The sequence below is a fragment of the Chinchilla lanigera genome, unplaced genomic scaffold (assembly GCF_000276665.1).
Source record: "Chinchilla lanigera isolate Chin_1 unplaced genomic scaffold, ChiLan1.0 scaffold00019, whole genome shotgun sequence".
Lineage (NCBI taxonomy): Eukaryota > Metazoa > Chordata > Mammalia > Rodentia > Chinchillidae > Chinchilla > Chinchilla lanigera.
This window is the reverse complement of record NW_004955420.1, coordinates 24068459-24090889: the sequence shown is the minus strand read 5'-3', so window position 1 is coordinate 24090889 and position 22431 is coordinate 24068459. Positions and strand designations below refer to the sequence as shown.

At 47.4% G+C, this 22431-nt stretch overlaps 1 protein-coding gene across 11 annotated transcripts in view; it reads right to left on the bottom strand.

Annotated features, from left to right (window-relative positions):
* Positions 1–22431, bottom strand: part of Mcf2l2 (MCF.2 cell line derived transforming sequence-like 2) — a 223572-nt gene that overhangs the window by 40795 nt on the left and 160346 nt on the right. For all 11 annotated transcript variants that reach the window (XM_013513459.1, XM_013513464.1, XM_013513458.1 and 8 more), the window contains 5 exons: positions 10437–10503; positions 8520–8635; positions 7377–7446; positions 2085–2177; positions 1308–1400 (listed from right to left, as the gene is read on the bottom strand). In XM_013513459.1, the coding sequence (XP_013368913.1) occupies positions 1308–1400; positions 2085–2177; positions 7377–7446; positions 8520–8635; positions 10437–10503 (439 nt within the window). The remainder of the gene's footprint in view (positions 1–1307; positions 1401–2084; positions 2178–7376; positions 7447–8519; positions 8636–10436; positions 10504–22431) is intronic.

Sequence of the window (22431 nt, the reverse complement as noted above, 5' to 3'; positions counted from 1 at the left end):
AATTTGAATCTCTCAGACAATTAACGAAGTAAAACCTTTTTGAGAAAAATGTTTGCTATGAGAATTAACTCTATTGTAAACTCCCTTGTGCTTTGTTTATCTTTTTACCACTGGTTTCTTTTTTTTTGGTTTTTCTCCGGTACCGGGAACCGAACTCATGACCTTGTGCTTGCCAGGCAGGCGCTTTGCCGCTGAGCTAAATCCCCAGCCCCTACCACTGGTTTCTAAGAGCTCATTATTACTTAAGCGTGCTGACCAGTTGGCACACATTTTGTTGATATTTTCATGGGTCTTTGTTTTGTTTATTTGTTTCTGATACTGGGAATCGAGCCAGGGCATTTTCACCGAGCTACACCATCAACCTAATTGTATATTTTTTATTTTGAAACACCATCCAGTTAAGTCACCAGGTTGTCTAGGTGGAGCTCAAACTTATAATCATCCTGCCTCAGCCTCCCCGAGTGTGGGTATTACAGGCATATGACACAATGCGTGGCTCTGTCTTTGTCTTCTTTTGTACTTAAGAATATTTTCCCAGACCAAGATCTCATGATCCTTTTCTAAGCCTCAACATCCACGCTCCTCCGAACGAGCTGATGTTTGGAGCTGCGGGGCAGGCTTCATTCTTTGTGGGTGGAGAATGCTGCACATTTCTCCCCGTCTTCACGGGGATCCAAGGGTTTGAACTTACTTTGCCAGGCACATAGGAAGCTTAGCAAAGGGGAATCTTGGTCTGCTCATCATGGGATACTTTCCACTGATTCTCCCTTCACTTCCACAGTGAAAGGCAGCTAACAAAATCTTCTAAGTACCTTGAACCTGTATTACCTCATTTAATGGTCCCCAAAACCACACCAGAGAGCACGATTATCTTAATTCTATGGCGAGGAATCTGAGGCAGAGAGAGTTTAAGTGGCCTGATGGAGTTCACGCAGCCCTTGCACTGTGCTAACGGACAGGAAGGATGACTTCTGGGGAAGCCGCGCTCCTCCTCTGAAGAGCCTGGCCTCTCCTGTACCTTTGAGCTGCCGATCCATCTCTCCCACACGTCCCCAGGTCTCTCTTCCCCCAGCTGAGCCCCTAGACAGTCACGCACCCGGCTAGACTTCCGCGTATCCGGCCTCCGAGGCCCCTTCCCACTCCGATTCCCTGGTCTTACTCCTCACCGAGGAGGGCTGATTTAGTCTTGGAGGAAAGAAAAGGCCCAAGGACAGGCAGATCTTGAGTCTTAGGAGACCAGACGCGACCCGCAGGTGGGAGGAGCGTCCATTTCCCCAGCCCTGCAGGGCATTCTCCACTGATGGTACCTTCAGCAGCGTCTGGTATTTTCTCAGTCTCTGGCTCGGTCCTTTAAGATACTTAAAAAGAGGGAAGCTGTGGTCCAGTTGGCGCTGGCACACCTTTAAGAGACGGAGAGAAATGACATAAAGCAAGACAGACGGACCACAGGCAGCGAGAGAACAAAAGCAGCAGCGTCAGATACAAGAATCCAACTTCAAAGGTGGGAGGCGGCAGTGTCTACCGGTCCCACAGCGGCACGGGGGCTTTCTAGTCCCCCCAAACAACACGAGAAAACGGACACTGCGGGAAGGGGCTGGCTCAGCCTGAATTTTTAGACACAACTAGGAAGCAGGACCGTTGTTCCTTTTTCAGATGCGAGTGCACCCAACAGTGGACATTTCCAGTCCTTCTGAAAAGAGGGTGGCCTGTCTTTCAGGTTGGGGGCGAGGGGCATCTATCGGGTCATTTGGAGTCTGGAGGGTACAGGTGGCTTGTTGCCGTCATTCCAGGGAGCCTTAAAAGATGACATTCTTGAACTGGCTCCATTTTCAAAGCCCATCCTAAAAGAGGATGCTGGTTTTCTTGGCAGACCACAGCGGCTCCTCACGGGCCTGGTCTCCAGAGACCAAGGGCCCTGGAGCCTGTCATGCGTCACTTGGAAGGACAGGGGACACTTCACACAGACAGGAAGCCCCGGCCCGAATTCCTCTGCCTCGCGCAGACTTTTGATTTCTTCAAGAATTCAGGGCACAGAAACCTTTTCCAGGGGGAACAACTGGGAGGCTTTCTCAGCTCAACGTTACCCCGAAGTAGGCGCAGTCCTGACATTCTTGCCAGACCGCCCTGGCGCGCGGCAGGTTCTTATGGTATTTAAAGTACATTTGGAGGTCTTCTTTCTGGATGGGGGAAAGCAGAGCAAATTATCCAGGGAGCGGGCAGGATGACTCATTCATCCAGCAGGCCTGAGTATTTCAGTGTGTGAGGAATTGGGGGTGCACCCAGTTTATGACTTTATGTTGGGGTGAGTCTGGGGTGGGCCAGTGAACAGAGAGGGCTATGAACCCCCTAAATCCTCCCTCCAACACATGAATGGTGCTCTTGAGGTGCAGGCTTCTTTTTTTTCTTTCTTTTTTTTTTTTTTTGAGACAGGGTTTCCGTACACAGTTCAGGCTGGTTTGAATGCACTTTGTAGCCCAGGCTGGCCTGGAACTCATAATGATCCTCCTGCATCAGCCTCTGAGTGTGGGGATTACAGGTGTGCACCGCTACGCCCAGCCCAAGGGCTTTTGATAAGTAGTAAATTCACAGACAGGAGCTGGTGTTTACCTTTTATCCCCTGCTCTTGGCCCAGGAAATCACTATTTCTCAGGGAACAATGTCTCCTCAGTGGTAAATCTGACAGAAAGTGCTGGTGGCCCGTCCTTTGCCCTCGACATCCTCTCCTGCCCATCACAAAGCCAACCTGACCGAGAGACCTAAGTAGCAACCAAAAACTGTGGACACTTCAAAAGTTTAGACAACAAAACACAGATCTAAGTCACTTGGGCAACACTCCAGTGGCAAGCTCTGCCTCAGACATCATGATGTCCCTTTCAGTTGAAGTACAAGATCTTCCTTCTCCTTCCCCTTCCTTTTCCCTTCCCCTTCCCTTTCCCTTCTCTTTCCTCTCTTCCCTCTCCTCTCTTCCCTCTCCTCTCCTTCTTCCTCTCTCTGTGAAGGTCAAACCAAGGGCGCTCTACCACTGAGCAACACCCTCAGCCTTTTTTATTTTGAGACAGCCTCTCAAAATTGCACAGGTAGGATCCGAACTTGCAATTCTACTTCTAAACACAGTGCTGGGGTCAGGGTGTAGCTCAGTGGCCCGGTGTGTGCTTAGGATCTCTGTTTCAAATCCCTGATGCCAGGAAATAAACAGAAAAGTGCAGCGGTGAAGTGGATGACTTCCGTTTCTGCGGCTCATCCCCCATCCCGACAGACGGTAAGTCGTCGTTTCAGCACTGGACCTACTGTCATTCTGTCCTTGACTCTTTCCTCCAGGTAAAAATTATATACGAACACACACAGATGGAGGAAGAGATGGCCACTGCGAAATGTCGTTCAGATTTCTTAAGGAACTAGAAGAATAATCCAGAGCTTAGCTTGCATATGTTCACTCCTTCAAGGGCTATCTACCTCCAGCCTTGGCTGTGCTGAGTACGTTTGCTACACTCCGGCTCACACAGCCGAGGAGCGGGTCACTGGGCACATTCCCGTGCTGCACAGCAGGCTCATAAACATGACGCACGGACTGAGACGTCTCACCTACATCCGGCTGTCAGAGTGTGCACACATCAGCCATGAGTTCCTTAAAGAATTCGGGGTTTCACTGCTCTCCACGCTTCCCCACCACGAGATTTGCGGGAACTGGAGAAGGCTTGGGAGACTTTGCTGCACCGCATGTGGTACCCTCCTCGGCATCCAGCCACCCTTCTCCAAACTGTCTAGGAGCACGGGGACCTGGCTCTGTGGGAGATGCTCCCCACCCCACCCCCGTCCTGACTGCCCATTATGAGGCTTCCTGTAATAGCACCCAGCTACTGACCTTGATTTCCTCTGGAAGCACCTAACATTCCAAAAGGCCTTCACCAAAGGATGTGCACTAGCCAGCAGCCCACGGAAGCGCTGCCACCCCTCACAGAACGAAATCGCTTCCCCAAACTCCTGTGCGCACATGGGAACGTGAGTGCTTATGGATTAAGACTGTGAGCTTTAGTGGGAAAGGTTCAGTTCTCAGCCTTGTCAGTGGTAAGCGGGTATGGCCTAAGGCCAGCTACTCAGTCAGCTTGACTTCAGCTTCCTCATCTGTTAAATGGGCTCTGAAGAGTAGTCAGCTCGACAGATACACAACATTGTACCTTAAAAAAGGCCACTCTTGTCTGAGTGCTTCGCACTTTACTGTAGAACCCTCCTACAGCCTCCTTATATTTGCTTCCTAGAACCACTTGCTGTATTTGTACCCTCAAGCCTATTGCATACAGAGTAAAGCAAGATTCCAAGGGTGCAGGCACACTGGGAGGCTGAGACAGGAGGATCTCAATTTTGGACCCAGCCCAGGCAATTTAGTGACTTAGTAAGACCCTGTCTCAAAATTTTAAAAATTTTAAAAAGGGCTGGGGATGTAGCTCAGGGTGAAGTTCCTGGACTCAATCCCCAGTACCACATCCCCCACCTCAAAAGGTTACATTTTATGAGTCTTATTCAGTTTTTTTCATTTTACCAAGTGAAATCTCAGTGCGCCTGGAATATCACATAAGGTCTGACAAAGACTTCCACACCGAGCAGGGCTCTGGGAGAGAATCTTCCTGAATGAGAGTGGCTACGGGGCCTGACTCAGAAACTTGGTGGAGGAATAATTCAGAATTTGCTTCCAAGGTGAGTGGGCCCTGCTGGTTACCTGAGAAAAGGTAACCAGCTGCAGTGAGCAGCATGGAGGCCGCCCCTCACAAACGAGGCCAACGCCCGCTGCAAGTACAGAGGCCGAGATAACTGGGGTTTTCACTCCTCGGCACCAGCGAGAACTTTTGCGCTTCATAGGAATTTATTGTCTGCATTTCGTCTCCCGTATCATAAGTTACGCAAGATTAGATGAGAATTCTACAGTCTAGAATGATTTCCAAAGTTCCTCCCAACAAGAGCAGGCATAAAAATGACAGCGCTTCGGAAGAGGAATTCGGTCTGGGAAAAGTGTTCCAGCAGCAGTTCCCCGACCGTTTGTTTCCTCAGGCGTGAACGATTTTGACCATGTCCGTCTCTTCCCCCAGGAATCTGGCTCTTTTCTCTTTCAACAATTTACACAACCTTTGCAAGAACGAAGTGAGCAGCCCATAAAACACGGCTGCGCTCTGAACCTAGATTTCCCCAGCAGTGGTGTAAGGAGTGCAGATGTGCAAAATAGTTTGAAACACTAAGGGTGTTGGAACAGCAATTCGAAAAGGGAAAGAATTTGACAGGGCAAAACAACTGGGAGTGTGTCTTCGACTCTGGCGCTGAGAAGAAGCCTAGGGAAGCCAGGTTGGGAAGCTCGGGCGGGCTTGGACTCGGTCTCCCCATTACATCCTGCACCTCGAGGCTTGGGAAGTTTTGTCTGCTCGTCTGCATTTTGTTGCGTGTGCAGCCCTCACATGCGCCAGCCATCATTTGGTTATTACTTATTCATTTATTTATTTGTGACAGGATCTTGCACTGTAGTGTTGACTGGCCTTGAACTCACTATGTAGCCCCAGGCTAGCCTCAAAGTTGCAGCGATCCTCCTGCCTCAGCCTCCCATGCCTGGCTTCAGCCATCATTTGGGTGTCTCAAAAACTTTTAAGTTGTTTGTCTGTTGATCTGGGCTCACAGAAAGAAAGACAAGAAAGAAAGCTGAGAATTACAGCGTGTTGGAAAAGAGAAGAAATAGGAAAAACCGAGAAGACGGAAGATCAGAGTTAAGAAAGTGCACCACGGGAAAGATGCTGGGTAAGAGGCTACTCCAGGCCAGCTGCCCTGGCTCAAAGATGGGGTACAGAAGCAGGCCGGGCAAGCAGGGAGAGCCCCAGATGGTGAAGGGGAGGTAATTAGAGGCAAGCTGTTGTAGGACAGGAAGTTTATAAATTGGCTGCTAAGCATAAGAAAGGTTATAGAACGAGGCGTGGTGGCGCACACCTGCAGTCCCTGTACTCAGGAGGCTGAGGCAGGCGCATTACCATGAATTTGAGGCCAGCCTGGGCTACATAGTGAGTTCAAGGTCACCTTGAACTACATAGCGAGACACTGTCTCAACAAAACAAAACCAAGAAAGAAAATGAAAAGGATAGAAAAAGAAAGGCTACAGATTTAAAAATGTGATCATTCCCTATTCTACAAAATGAGAGAAAATACGTTTTCTGAGATTTTGAGTTTAACACCAAAACTTCTTCTCTTGAGAGCATTAATAAACCTTAGTGCGGTGCATGGTTCTTGCCCCAAGCACAGTCAGCCTTTCCACGAGGATCTCCCACTCAGGGACCCCCGGGGGCCAGCCTTCACCGACAGGCTCGGCAGGAAGCCAGGCAGGCACGCGTTCTCGCTGTTGGTGTAAGCACTATCAAGCCAGACTTGTCCTCATGCTGGAAAAAGCGAGGGGCAGCAGGGAGCCCCTGGCACTGTGAAGGTCTCCTGGCTGCAGCTGAGGGCAGGTGGAAGATCTGCTCTCACAGCCGATTTCAAGTATACAATGCTTTATACTACACCGTGCACTACATCTCCAGAACTTACTCATCTTATAACAGAGGCTTGGTACCTTTTCACCAACATCTACCCATTTCCCCCACCCCCAGCCCCTTACAATCAACCCTTCAGTTACGGCTTGTATCTGGATGTCCCCCCAAAGCCTCATGCGGTCATAGGTGGGCCTTTCCGGAGGTAGCTGGATTTAGGGTGTGTGAATACGGATTAAGGGTGTGACACTGGGGTCAACTGTGTGGATAATGGAAGCCCCACCTGGATGTGGGTGGCACCAATCAACAGGCCTGTAGCCTGGGTGGGACATGAAGGGACAGAAGGAAGGCAGGCTGCTGTTGCTGCTTCTCGTTGCTTCACTCCCTCCTGCCTGCCTGCCACGGATTGTTTCTCCTCCGCCATGCCCCTCTGCCGTGCTGCCCTGCCTTGAAGCCCGCCAACTAGGAACTGAAACTTCTATGAACTGTGAGCTACATAAACCTTTCCTCTTTGACTGCTGGGTGTCTGGTATTTTGTCTCGGCAACAGAAAAAGTAACTAAGTCATCTTCTAATCTCTGCTTCTGTGAGTTCAGCTTCATCACATCTCTTGCACACACGCACTCACATACACTTACACCCATGGTAATTATGCAAGATGACGGATGTGTTCATTAACTCAACTGTGATAGTTACATTAGAATGAATTCCCGAATCGAGTCATCACATTGTACCCTTAGAACATATGTCATTTTCATTTGTCAATTATATATCAACAAAGCAGGGATGCTTTTCCTCTTTTGGGGTTTCTATTTGTCCTTGCCATTTACACAGAAAAATAAAGACTGACTTTATTTTTGGTTTGCTGGGAGTATAGACTTACTCTCTTGAGAAAACAACATGCCAGAAGTTCAGGGTTTTCCGCACACTTTTCCAATTCTTTTAGAAAAGTCCTAGGGAAATAAAAGTACAATACAGTAATGTTTTGACTTTTTTTTACATGTATGGGTTTAAAACTGTTTTTAAGTAAAATCACATAAAGTTTCAAGAAGTGGCTAGAAAAATGCTGCAGGCTTTATTCCTCTTGGTTCATCTTCTACATGTTGACTTGGGAAAAAACAATGTGTTCAGAGCATTGCTGTGGTGACTATGAACCCGCTTGCGGCTATGCTGGTCATTCGGGGCACAGCCGGAGACAGGCGGGATGCACTGATGTGGACAGTGACGTGGGAACTGCCCGAGGCCACCACGGCTGTTATTCATGTCACTGCGGGTTGACTAAACCAAGCATTCGCTAAGTGCTTCAGACACATCTCATTTAACCCTCAACCGAACCCCGCAAGCCAAGGTTTCACACATGTGAAACCCGAGGCTCTAAGAGGCTGAATTACTTCCACAGGGGAAGTAGCAGAAGTCGGATTCCACTTTGGTTCTGCATCCGACCGACGGACAAGGGATGGGATTAGGAGACGACGATGGGTCAGCGCATGCAATCCCTGCCCAGTTAATCAGTTATGGCACCTTGGGGCCACGTAGGGGGGTAGAGTGACAAGAGGTGTGAACGAGAGGGTGGGAAGTCCCTGATGCTGGCTCTAGAACTCAACGCTCCAGCAGCCCTGGGCTGAAGGGACGATGCATTTGGGGCGTGAGCATTTTCTGACACCAGTACCACTGGGAGGCAATAGGGTCATGGGCGGGTGTCTCGTCATCTTTGTATTTCCAGCACTATGCACAGTGCCTGGTACAGAACAGATAGGTAAGAAATACAGATACATTAAATAAATAAGCAAAGGAACACACAGCCCATGCAGGCTGGCTGTGTGACACCCAGCGCGTGCCCCAGGAGTGTCTTTCCCCTTCCTCAGGGACCTGGCGGTGTTTATTTCCTCCTCACTCCCATCCTAGCCTGAGCCTCCGCCCACCGCTCAGGCTGAAACATATCTAAACACGTTCATGTCCAAGTGCTGCCTGTCTGATTCTTGCTTGTCCCTTTCCGTATTTCCCGGCAGTATGAATCAGTATATACCTGTTGTGAAATTCGTAAAGTTCTTTAATGTTCCCAAAAAGAAAGTCCTTGTTATTCTGCAAAACATCTGGAATCAGGTGCTTTAGCCAAATAAAATCCATCGGAGTGATGTAGCCCTGCAGAGATGGAAGTAAGACAGGTTTTTCAGGCAATATAAAAGATGATCTAAGTTAGCAACTCTTAAGAACCAAAATTTGAATGAAACAATCAAGGAATACAGCACACGTGCTCCCTGAGAACTAGTCTATTGAGTATTTTCTTTTGATGTCATTTTCCTCAGGATATCAGAAGGTGAGAGCATACTGGCAATGACAACAAAATGGTATTTTCATGGGAAGAACAAATACATATTTAGAATGTTAGCAAGTTACACAAGTTATATATGAAAGACAGAAACCTGTCATTTTGTGATGTGTAATTACCATCAAGTTTTACTATATTTCCTTCATAATTTGTAAAAAGCTCATGTTATATGGTTATAACTATGATATGTATGTAATTTTGTATTTTTTCCAAGTATATTTTATACTCAATTTAAAAAGCTCTACATAGGGGCTGGGGATATAGCTCAGTGACACAGTACCTGCCTGGCAAGTGTGAGGTCCTGAGTTCAATCCCCAGCACCAAAAAAAAAAAAAAAAAAGCTCTACATATTATTAATTTAGGTTTCTACCAAGAACATTTTTTAATGTTGCTACATATTATCTAAAATAACTTTTAACTGAGGAAAATGTTTATTCAGCACACATCATACTTTTTAATTCTCTTTTTTCCACTAAAAATCTTTTATTTATGATAGTTATATGCACAATAAGTTAAAATCAGTCTGCCCCTCCTTTTACTAATATGGAGGGGAAAAGAGAGCTATTGTTGAACCACTATGTACTAAATCCAGAAGCAAATCTGTTTTAAAGGTCTCAATTCTTTATCATACTTTTTAAGCCATTTTCCTTTTTATGGCTAGTTTGGTTACTTCTGAATTTTCTATTGTAAAAATGCTATGGTAAGCGAGGGGTGGCAGTGCATGCTTATAATCCCAGCACTTGAGAGGCTGAGGCAGGAGGATCGCAGTGAGTTCAAGGCTAGGCTGGGCCACATAGTGAGTTTGGGACCAGCCTGCATTACATAGCAAGACCCTGTCTAAGCAAGCAAGCAAACAAACAAACAGACAGACAAACACACAAAGCTATGGTAAATAATTTTTGTAAATGTAATTTTTTCCTTTGGATTATTACCTTAGGGAAAGAGAGAAAATACACATCTTCTTTTTTTTTTTTGGTCTTTTTGAGACAGGGTTTTGCTATGCAGTTCAGGCTGGCCTTGAGCTCACTTTGTAGCCCAGGATGGTCTCAAACTCGCAATGATCCTCCCGCCTCTGCCTCCCAAGTGCTAGGATTACAGGCATGTGCCACCACACCCAGCTAAAATATACATCTTCTTAAGGGGGATAAAAAGCTACTTAAAAAACAAGTAGCAGGTGCTGGTGTATGCCTGTAATTCCAGCACTCAGGAGGTTGAGGTAGGAAAATTTTGAACTAGAGGCCAGCCTGAGCTACATAGCAATACCTTGTCGAGATAGATAGAGAAAGACACACACACACAGAGAGAGAGAGAGAGAGAGAGAGGAGGAGAGGTCTCTCATGATCAAAAACATTTATATCATCCTTTGCTTGCAAGCATATAATGAAGCAGTACAGGCATTGGTAGAATCAGTAGGAACTGTCCTAATCCTCTGGGCCTGTTTGGCTACAGGGACCAAGAGCCATAATGATTTTATTCCTACTGGACATCCTACTTGTGACGTAAGACCCGAAGCCTTAGGGGAAATTCTAGAGACATGTGATAAGTATTTTGAGTCTTTTTGTGCAATGAAACTTCTTGCTTGAATAAATTGCTCAACACCCGCCATCTACTTACATCGATTATGCTCTTCATCTCTTTTATATAAGTCTCTTCGGTCTCAAGCAAATCACGTACAATGCGCCTGGATCCCAGCAGCGGTGGGAGATTGAAAAAGAAAGACAGACAGGGAGGGGAAGAGCGCAGCTTTAGAATTCTTTTGGAATAATGCTCCCCACACATTTCCCCTCTGCAGCTCACCCGTTTCCGGGCCAGGCAGCTTGTTCTGTGCCACTGAACTGTAACCTGGCATCTCACAAAAGGGCACTGTGGTCCCACTCACACCATGGAGAAACGGCACGGCTGAAAGACGCCAAACCCACTGGCGCACCGCTTGTCTTCAGGGTGGGCCCCGAGGTGCAGAGGGGCCGGGGGGCGGGCACGAGGACCAGAAACCTGAAGTTTAGTCAAGAAAGGTCTGCTTGGCGCCTGTGCTGTGGATGCAGCTGCCTAGATTTTTCTCTCCAGCTTTCTCCAGGTTCCTTGTTCACGTCAAGATCTCTGACTGCCTCGTTGGGGGCACTTTGTGGTACTTGGGGTTAGACAGGTGCTGTCCTGTCACCTTCGTCCCGCATCGAGTGTTTCAGTGTGATTTCCTCTTCCAAAGGGTGCAGGCTCTGTTTTTCTGGAAGAAGGCAGGTGGAGGATGTGGTGGTGAGAATCCTACGAGGTCTCCCCAAATTTCTGGCTCCGGTGTACAAACACCTCTTCCAAAGGAGTTGATCAGATAGATGTTCATTAAGTGCTGAGGTCACAGGACATTGCTGTCCAGTTCGTCTTGAAACAGGCATTTTTTTTTTTTTTTTTGTAAATAAGGTCTCGCTATGTAGTCCAGGGTGGTCTCAAACTCACTACAGAGCCCAGGCTGGCCTCGAACTTGTGGAGATCCTCCTGACTCAGCCTCCTGAGTGCTGGGCTTACAGGTATGCACCACCGCGCCCAGTGAGATAAGCAGCCTTGAGTTGGGCCTGTCCTAACCATATAAATTCCTTAGGTCCAGCCCTACAGTCAGAGGGAGAAAGCACAAGAGGGATTTACCATAGGGAAGGTCGTTCTTGGCTGGCCCTGAGATGAAGGGGCCATGTGACAAGGAACGTGGGCACCTGCAGGAGCTGAGTGCCCCCAGCTGACGGCTGGAGAAGGAGACAGGTGCTCTGGCTATGGTGGTGAGGGGCTGGATCCTGGCACCAGAGTGCACTTGGCAGAGGATCCGGGCTCTGCCTGGGGATGCGACTAGCCAGTGTCGCTGTCTTACCTTCCTGAGACTCAGCGCAGAAAACCCAGTCCTGCTGTGCACGGTGCACGTGCCAGGGAGACTGTGAGCGAATCTGCCAGGTCCTGCTGGTTCTTACGTAGCAAGAGAAGAGCAGGACCAAGAGTGAGCCACACCCACATCCAGCCCAGCGGTTTCCTTTCTCCCTTCAGGTGATGCGGCCCCACTGGTGCTCTTTTAGGGCTTCAAGAGAGCGACCTGGTGTTTACAAGGGCGCCCATGTGTCATCTACACATTTACATCTTCCCCTGGACTCTTGGTGGGTTACGTATCTACGGAAGCTCATCGCAGTAAAGGATTTCTTTTCTTCTCATAAAAATGGATATGGCCAACGATAAGTAATACAACAGGAAAAATCAGGGAAAGATAGAAAATAAGAAATTTGTAGCTGGTGCAGTGGGGGCACATGTGCAATCCCAGCACTTGGGAGGCTGAGGCAAGAGGATCTCAGAGAGTTCAAGGACAGCCTGGGTTGCATAATGAGTTTAAAGCCACCCTGAACTACATAGAGAGGCCTTGTCTCAAAAAAAAAAAAAGAAAGAAAGAAATTTGTACAATTATACAAAAGGCTCCTAGTCCTATGGAAAAAAGTGTCCCACATAACTAGTCCAGCAAAGGCACATGAAGAAGAAGAATAATTTTCACCTGTTAGGATGGCAGACAGCCTCAGGCTTGCAGTCATGGAGAAATTTCTTTTGTTTATGTTTTCCAGGATTTTCAGTTTGTTTTGTTTTGTTCATTTGGTTTCTTCTCCCTTGATTGTGTCTTTGTGTCTTTTTGTTTTTTATGAGTGTGAACATTGCTTTTAGTTTTTTCTATTTTGCTTTGTTCTTGTTTATTTCTTCTTTCTTCCTCTCTTGTCTTCTTCACCAGTTTCCTAAAGTTTGAGTAACCTTCCTTCACCTTTCAGCCTTGCCTTTAATCTTTCTTTTCTTTTCTTTCTCTAGTTTTCCCTCTTAACTCATTTCAATTTTCTCCCCTGAGGGTAAAAATCACTCTGTTAATAATGTGAATTTTACTGTATATAATTTTCTGATTGGTTTTGGATTTTGTTATCTAACTATAAAGCTTGTACCCATGGTGGCAAATGAATATTATCACAGTTTGTCATTTTCTGAACTGTGCTGGATGCTATAGTTATTACTGGTCATAGCCAAAGTGACAGAGTTGTTGCGATCAGTTGCTCTTCCTTGTATGCCAATACTGAGATTGTTGGGGCCATAAACAGTACCATAGCCCAGCACCAGAGAACTAGGTTCCACGCCATAGAAACGCCAGCCTTTTATTTGCTAACAAACTGAAGCGGCCGGGTCTTGAGACAGACTCACAAACCAAACGCCAGCTATGTATAGAAGACATCTCTGAGAAGTAACCATTTCCTAAAGAGGTCTTGGTGCTAATTACGAAACTACCGACCGTAAGCAATTTACAAACATTAATGCAGAAAACAAATTTAAAAAATAGGAAATGAAGGCTGTGGATATAACTCAGTGGCACAGTGCCTGCCTGGCAAGCGCAAGGTCTTGAGTTTGATTCCCGGTACCAGAGAGAGAGAGAGAGAGAGAGAGAGAGAGAGAGAGAGAGAGAGAGACATGGAGAGAGAAGGGAGAGAGGGAGAGAAACACAGAAGCAAGATGCAGCGCCAGACCTCCAGCTCGCCCAAGGCAAACCCAGCGGGCGATTGAGGTGGAAAATCAAAAGCCACCCAGCTGGCCTTTCTCTTTCTTTTCTTTTCTTTCTTTCTTTTTTTTTGGTACCGGGAATTGAACTCAAGACTTCACACTTTGCCAGGGAGATGCTGTGCCGCTGAGCTCTATCTCTGGCTCCCAGCTGGACTTTTTGAAATGGTGACAGCAGAAGTAGCAAAGCAGATGAGTGAAGCTCTAGAAAAAAACATGAGAAATAATCGCACAGTTTACTAAGGAGACGACAACCATAATTCCCAGCACCACGGAAACACAATAAGTAGACACACAAAAAAATGTCCCTTCGCTTAGTACTTTCACTTCTTACCATGTTCACTATTTGTAATTATGGTGACAGGACTTCACTGGATCCGAAGTGGAAAGTACTTACCCAGAAATAATGGCACATCACAGAACGCAGCGCCATGTAGCTGCGGGAAAGGCCCAGCGGTGCACGCTGACAGGTCGGGCCCAGGTATTTTAAGAGATGACGTAAAAAAGGAAATGCAACACATAGAACTACACGTACAGTATGGCTATGTGTGTAGAAACAAGCGCAAGTATGGAAGTGACACCGATATGCTCGGAAGGCCTGGCTAGCGGTGATTGCATTCAGGGAGTGGAACCACAGGCTAGAATGTGTGGAGGAGATTTTCTACCTTTTGCTCTACACCCTTCCACAATATTTGACTTTTTAGAACAAATGAAACATTTAAAAAAATGGTTTATGTAACATTTTCTTTCTTTCTTTTTTTTTTTTTTTTTTTTTAATCTTTTTGAGACAGGGCCTTGCTGTGCAGTTCAGGTTGGCCTTGAGCTCACTTTGTAGCCCAGGCTGGTCTTGAACTCACAACGATTCTCCTGCCTCAGCCTCCCAAGTGCTGGGATTACAGGTGTGTGCCACCATGCTTGGCTTATGTAACATTTTCAAATGAATGCTACTGGAGGAAATGACACATAAGCCCGGTTTGAGAGACGCATAGAAGTCATACAATTTATATAGTTTATAGCTCAACAATTATTCTTTCTTTCTTTTTTTTCTTTTTTTTTTTTTTTTGGTACTGGCAATCGAACTCAGGACCTTGCACTTGCCAGGCAGGCGCTTGTGCCGCTGAGCTATATCCCCAGCCCCAACAATAATTCTTTCTTAAAATGAACAATTTTTAATGTATTTATAAATGCTTTCTATAAGACAGGATCAAAGACCTGCTCTAGGACCGGGGATATAGCTCATCTGCACAAGGCCTGTCTGACAAGCACGAGGTCCTGAGTTTGATTCTGGGTACAAAAAAAAAAAAGATTTACTCTAGCAAAAGATAAAGTAAGTCTAAAGACTACTAAAAAGTTACTTTAAAATCACACTTAGCAGGCTGGGCATGGCGGCATGCACCTGTAATCTCAGCACTCGTAAAGCTGAGGCAAGAGGATCACTGAGAGTTCAAGGCCAGCCTGGGTTATGTAGTGAGTTTAAGGCCAGCCTGAACTGTATCGTGAGACTGTCTCAAAAAGACCAAAAAAAAAAAAAAAAAAAAAAAAAAATCACACTTATCAACAAAAGTCGCTAAGTGGCTCCTGTATTTTTTCAGACATCACTCTGGAACCATGCCAGTTGCTATGTCAGAAGGAAATACAGGCCACAGGCCCGGATAGCAATCTGTTTCTGCAAGGCACAGCAACAAGGAGCACCCCAGGAACAGGTGAGCATTCACAGCGAAGGAGGAGAGCACAACCGGCCACTTACGTCCCCAGCCAGCGCTGGGCTTCTGAACTTGGCAACCCAGCTTAATGGTGCGTTGATGAGGAAATGACTCAGAGGGTAGAAATAACCTGGTGGTGGGCAGAAATAAACCTCATCATCCAACAATTATGTAGGAATTTAGGGACCTGAGGAGCTTTTAGGAATCTAATACTGGAAAACAATTATAACTCAGAAGGAAAAAAAATTCCTTGTCAGGTCATGTCCAAGTTTATAGTTTGGAAAGAGTCTAGTGATCTTATCCTGCTATTTCCTCTCTCTCTCTCACCCATGGAGTGTAGCAGAGAAAATTCCCATGAGAGGGGTCCCCTTGAACACTGGATGCCTACATTCCATTTAGATTTAAGAAATAATGATGGCCTTCACATCACCAGTAAGCCATTGTCCTCCTTTTCTTTCTTTTTCTCTTTTCTGATATAGGGTCTCACTATGTAGTCCAGGCTGGCCTCGAATTCAGAGCAACCCTCTTCCCTCAGCCTCCTCCTGCCTCAGCCTCCCGAGTACTAGGATTAGAGGACCGCTCCACCACACCCGGTTATTGTTCTCCTTTTCTTTTCCTGTTTCCCACTGAATAGCTGTTAGAAAACAGGAAAAATCCATGACTTACTGAAGCTTGCCTCCTCTGTTCTTCCAAAGTAGAGAACTTTGCCCACAGGAAAAAATCCCTGAGGATTTACCTCCCGCGTGTCTCATGAAAACAAACAGCAGAACCCTGGGGCACCTGCGGAACTTACAGCCCTCTGAGTACCCACAGCAATTCCGTCCTGGTGGAGACCTGCCCAGGTGGGGGACTGCGACTGGGACACTGAGCCAAGCTCAGGATGTTTAGTACTGGTGGAGCCTGCACTGGATGCTTCATTTTACACTTCAAAGTAGAGCCCCTGGCCTTTAGGCCACGAAGGGGGAAATGGCGGCCTAATGTATTATTTCTTTTTTGTTTGTTTGTTTGAGGCAAGATTTCGGTGTGTAGCCTAGGCTGGCCTTGACCTCCTGCTCCACCTGCCTCAGCCTCCGGAGTGCTGGGGTGATAGGTGTGCACCACCAAACCCAGCTGACGTGTGTGTCTTAAACCAATTTCCTGTTTGCCCTGAGAACACTGGCTGGTGGCTTTTGCAGCTGCCGTGTTTACCACAAGATAACTCCTGGATTATAACCCTCACTCTATCTCCAAATTCGGCCACAAGTTATCTCATGGGGTTGTGTTTCTCATACCGCTCTAGAGTGCTAATGGCCTTGCGAACAGAAGCCATCCTTCTACTGACCAGCACTCTGCTCCTACCAGCGGTGATCCCACCGACAAAGCCCAGTCGCTCGCAGTTGCTGAAAGTAAAGCAACGCTGCCGGTGGACTGTGCTTTTTTTTTTTCCTAACTGAGAAATGTGTTTTAAAGGACCATTTCTTCTCTGAAGCCGTATTTCATGCTAGAGCAAAGGCAGAGCCTTGGATACTTGGCTCCATCCTGTACGACCCCTAGTGCTTCGTTCAGACGGAGCTGTCGCCCAGTGGTAAGACTGGAAGACTGAGCCTCTAAGTAAACGGCAAATACAGCTGTGTTTCGTGAACAGTACCATTCAACTCCACAGGGTGCGCTTTCAGTTTTGTAGGAAGCTCCCTCGGGTCCGCGCACCCCCAGGTGACCCCACACCCCAGCTCTCCCGGGGAAGAGGGTCCCACAGGAGCCCTCTGTCAGAAGTCTGTCTTCTCTCATTATTACCAACTCGTCCCCAGTGTCTTCTTCACTTCTGCTACCTCATGCCGTCACACCTGTAAGACCACACGACAGACTCTCACTTTAAAGACAATCCTCCCAGCACTGGAGAGGCTGAGGCAGGGGGATTGCTTCGAGCTCAAGGCCAGCCTAGGCCTTGAAGTGAGTTCTAAGCTGGGCGTGGAGGCGCACGATTGTAATCCCAGCACTCGGGAGGCTGAGGCAGGAGGATTGTTGTGAGCTGGAAACCAGCCTGGGCTACAAAGTGAGCTCGAGGCCAGCCTGAATTGCACAGTGAGACCCTGCTGCCTCGAAAAGACTAAATAAACAAATACATGAAAAATAAAGACTATCCAGCCCATCTGCTCCCCTTACAGATGAAACAAGACAGACAGGGGGTGAGTGTCACAAAACTGACATCCTAAGATCACAGCTACGCCACCTCACTGGGCTTCCACATCTATTTCTCTTGGACAAGCTAGACAAGTGCTGTAACGCAGAGCCACACCCCTGGCCCTTTTCTTATTGACTGATTTATGAAATTTTGACTCAGGGTATCCCAGGCTGGCCTCCAGCTTTCACTCCTCCTGCTTCTGCCTCCTGGGTTACAAGCTGGGGTTACAAGCGTGTGTCCCCGGCTTATTTTGCAGATCTCCAAGCCGTGGCCTCCTTCGAGTTCCACAGCTATTATGTCATCGGTCTCCCTCTTGAAGAATTTAAATAGCTTTCAATTGCCCGCCAGAGCCAAAGCTCCTTCCAGGGTTTTAGGACTCTATCCACGTGATAAGAATCTTCTTATGGGGAGCTTGCAGTAAAAGTCGGGCCAGACATGCATTCCAAAAGGGGAGCAGTGGCTCGGGGCTGCGGTGGGTGGCCTTGCAGTGTTAGAGCACCTTGGATGGAATGGCTCTACCACAGGCTCCCTATTCCGCTAAATCACACAGGCCCACCCCCTCCTGTCATGGCCCCCCACCCCGTGCAGTTAGGCGGGGTTCTTTTCCACTTCTTGCAAATCTAAGTATCCTTGAAAACCCCAACAGCGCCCGATGAAACCAGAAAAGCAATCTTGTTTTCTGCCCCCAAATCACTGCTTCCCTTCGTCACCGTGTACTGAGTGCCTGCTGCCGGTGAGGCCGTGCACCCTCATTCTGACTCCAGCAAGCTGCGGTGCCCAATGGAAGAGACAAGAAAATCACTGCCTCCGGGGAAGTGACGGGCGCAGAGCCGGCACCCAGTGAAGCCAGGGGCGAGGCAGACGCGGCCATTTTGATCCGGAGTGGTGTGAAGTTTAGGCCGAGGTTTTCTTGGGGTTTGCTGTGGCGCTGGGAACTGAGCCTGGGCCCTGTACTTGCTGAGCAAGTGTTCAGCCACCGAGCGAGATGCATCCCCAGGCCCAAGCAGGGTTTTGTTTTTTGAATAAGGGAGGAAGGAAGTGGAAAGTGCACCCAGGTGTCGCGGAATGTGCCGGAGAAAGAAGAGGTAAGAGCGTCTCCTGTGTCTTGGGGTTAGGCCAACTGCCTAGGTCCATAAAACACTAACCTCGAATATAATTTTAAAGACAATCCAGCTCATCCCTTCATCTTACAAATGAGACAGGCAGATGGCAAGCGCCCCAACACTGACTCCTAAGAGCACAGCTACGTCACTGGGCTTCCACATCTAGTCCTTTTTTTTTGTTACTACAGTTGAACCCATGGCCTTCGCACATGCGCTACATCCTTTCCTCCCCTCTTTTTTTTTTTTTTTTTAAGACTAACTTTTTTGTTTGTTTGTTTGTTTTTCCCGGTACTGGGAATCGAACTCATGACCTCGCGCTTGCCAGGCAGGTGCTGTGCCGCTGAGCTAAATCCCTAGCCCCTCCTCCCCTCTTTTTTGAGACAGGGTTTTGCTACTTGCTAATTCATCAAGGTGCCCTCGCTGGGCTTAAACTTATGCTCCTTTTGCCTCAGCCTCACAGAGTTCTGGGATTACAAGTGCACATGAACATGCGGGATAAGCCACTTCCATTCTCGGGTCCTTGAAGTGTCAAAGGACAGGGTTAAATAACCTGGATGACCCTTCCCGTCTTGAACACATTGCTCTATAAATATATTATCGTTTCTCATAGAAGGTAGTATGCGATCTTCGATGCAATGGCTCTTGCTTTTTAATAAGACTGTCTTGCCACATGCCACCTGGATTAACTAGTAAATAACTAATGTTGCCTGGAGCATTAGCGAGGGATGGTGGGGAGAAGGACAGGGTGGGCCTCGGAGGACTTGAGAAGGCACAGTCCGCCTGTCCGCTGGGAGAGGTGGGGCCGTGGGCAGGAAGACAGGAGCGGGTGCCCGAGAGGAGTCAAGGCCGCAAGTAGGGTGTCACAGGTGCCAGGCTGCAGGAGCAGGGTGAGGCGGGAGGGGCTGAGGAGAAGGTGTCAGCCAGGTGACAGCATGGGCTGCGGAAGGAGGCTGGGAGGAGACACAGGACAGGTTGGGCCCCAGCAAGCCGGGCAGATAAGCATCCAGGTGCGTGCGCCGCTGAACACAGCGTGAGGTCCTGAGGGTTCGGGGAGGTTCTGTGCTCCACATCTTCCTTCTGTTTCATTTCAGTGTCCTCTGAGTACACAACACATTTCCAGAAATGCAGGGAGCAGCACGAAGCACTGGAGACCCATGACAAGCAAGTGCCACCTTGGCACAGGCTGAACCCCACGGTGTCTCTCCGATGAACACGAGCTCTGCCCTGACTCCCCGGGGAAGGCTTCCTTGATTGCTCAGCTACCTTCTCTTCTTTCCTTTGCCTTTTGTATCTATTTGTTTGTTTGACTTTTGAGACAGGGTCTTGCTACATAGTCCAAGCTGGACTTCAATTCACTGTATAGCCCAGGCTGGCCTCCAACTCTCAGCGATCCTCCTGCCTCAGCCTCCTGAGTGTTGGGATTATAGGTGTGCGCAACCACACCAGGCTTGTATCTATTTTTGTATTTTGTCTCATAGTAATTGGATTTGGTTTTCATGCCTTGAGGTTTTTAGAGAAAGTATAGTAGTACAAATTCTTTTATGGAAGAAGGTGGGACTCAAATAAGTTACTAGAGTTTATATGGATGGACGCTCTTCAGTATCATATGAGATACTGGCAGTGTGATTTTATGCATACTCCACTTTTTGAAAAAGGAATTTACTATAAACACGGTCTCTTTCCTCCTAACTCAAGTTAATAATCCTTGCATTTGTATAGCATTTCTGAATCGTTTTTTAAAACAGAGTCTTGCTATGCAGTTAAGGCTGGTCTTGAACTCAGTATGTAGCCCAGCCTGGCCTGCAGCTTGCAACAATCCTCCTGTCTCAGCCTCTCGAGTGCTGGGATTACAGGCGTGCATACCATGCCTAGCTCTTCATTTCTTTTCAAAGCCTCATTATCTTCCACGGTAAGTATATATCATATTTTATTGATCCATGCATCTCTTGGTGGGTACTTGAGCTGCTTCCGTAGTTTGGCTGCTGGGAATATTGCTGCTCAGAACATGGCCGTGCGAGTGTTTGCGAGTGCCTGCTTCCAACCGCTTGTCTGTGCCTAGCGGCGAAATGACTGCATCACAGGGTAATTCTTCCTTGAAGCTTTTAGGGAGGTGCACCCTGCACCCTGCATCCTGCAATTCTTCCTTGAAGCTTTTAGGGAGGTGCACCCTGCACCCTGCATCCTGCATCCAGCAGCTGTGTCATTTCACATGCCACCCCCAGTGAGAAGGGCTCCGGCCTCTTCACACCTCCATTAATGCCTATGTTTCCCTAAAAGGACAATAGCTACGCTGATCAGTATGAAGTTGGGCTTTTTCCTTCACCGTGTATACCATGACCTGCGCTATGCAAACTCTGGCGAGGGCTTCCCTCAGGGCAGGCGTGCTGTGTGCTTTACCGTTGCCCCCCGGGCCTTACAAGCAGGTGACTTTTCAATAAATGTGAACCGAATGGATGATGGATAGGGTTTACGCGGCAGACACCAGTTCTGTGAACAAGAGGAGGAACCAGTTGTTATTCTCACTCCACAGAACACTGAGGCTCTATTGAGCTCGAGTTTCTGCCTGGGGGCTGCTGTCACGGGCCCAGGCCGGGCTTTCTGGCTCACATGGGGACTTTGGCACCAAGGATGAATGTCCGTGCATGGAAACGGTAACCCCCTTTCCTAACCCTGCAGCACAGGGCCGTAAGACACTGGGCCTGGACAGCAGGACACAGGTCAGCACCCATTTATGAGCAGGACTGGAGGAGGAGCTCACATCGCAGAGCTGCCCTCGCAAGACGATGCGTGAGAGGGCTCTGGGACGACCGTTCCTGGAATACTGCTGGTAGGGCCAGTGTTGTTACTTCAGTTCACAGGAAAGGGCCGTGCTGGTAATCACTCCATCAAAGCATCCGATAACTCAATCATCTTCAATAAAGAGAAGAAATTGTGAAACAATTACTAAGTTCTCATTTCAGGAAAACAAAAGGAAATCTATTGCAAAAAGGAAATTCCCAAAGGCAAATGTGTCTAGGAGATAGAGCCAGAAGTGTTCAGAAGACACGTGCTGTGTCTATACTTGGCTACCTTCGCAGCTGGTCTTCATCGGTCAGCAGACATCCTCTCACCCTAGGGATTCCTGCTCTCCTAAGAGGGTTTACTTACGTTTGTTCCATGGGACCAATATCTCTCACAGAAATTTCTCTCTCATTCTAGGATTCCTTAGCCCTAAGTCTGCAGGGACAATTAAGTATTAATGTTGGGTTTTATAACTTTTGACCATCAGACCAACCAAGATTGATTCATAAAATATGTATGGTTTCAGATAACCTCAAGGACTTCAAAATTGGCTTTTTCCAAGTGCTGTTACAAACTGACCTTAAAGCAGAACTATTTCTAAATCTCCCTACCTTGTCTGTCTGTTTTTGCAGCACTGAAATTGCACCAAAGTCTTTGCACTAAATTATACCCGTAGCTCTTTTTTTTTTTTTTAATTTTGAGAAAGGGTCTTGCTAAATTGCTGAGTTGCCTGATCCGCCTGCTCAGCTTTCCACAGTGCTAGGATTATAGGCATGCATCACCGTGCCCACCTTATTCCTAAATCTTTTCTTTATTTAGTACATATTTGTAGTACATAGTATTTATATTCCTCGTGTGGAGTTGCTTATTTCTAAATCTTAACTAATGGTCTACTTATGGTAAATAATACTCAATATTAATCTAAAGCAGATTTCTAACTGTTTTTTTGTTTTGTTTTGTTTTCTTGAGACAGGGTCTCACTATGAAGTTCAGACTGGCCATGAATTCACTATGTAGCTCAGGTTGGCCTTGAGCTCACAGCAATCCTCCTGTCTCAGCCTCCTGAGTACTAGAACTTCATGTATGTGCCACCATACTTAGCTTTAGCTGTTGTTTAAACCGCTATTTTAACTGTTGCTTGGTTTGAATGGGGATTGGGCCATATGCACTTATAAAGCACTTGGTAATGGATAACTATTAAGAAAGGTGGCTTGGGGGTATAGTTCAGTTGCACAGCTGTACTAGAGGCCCCCGGGTTGACTCACAGCACCTCAGAGAGTATACTTTAGCTGTACTTAAAATATCAGCGCAAA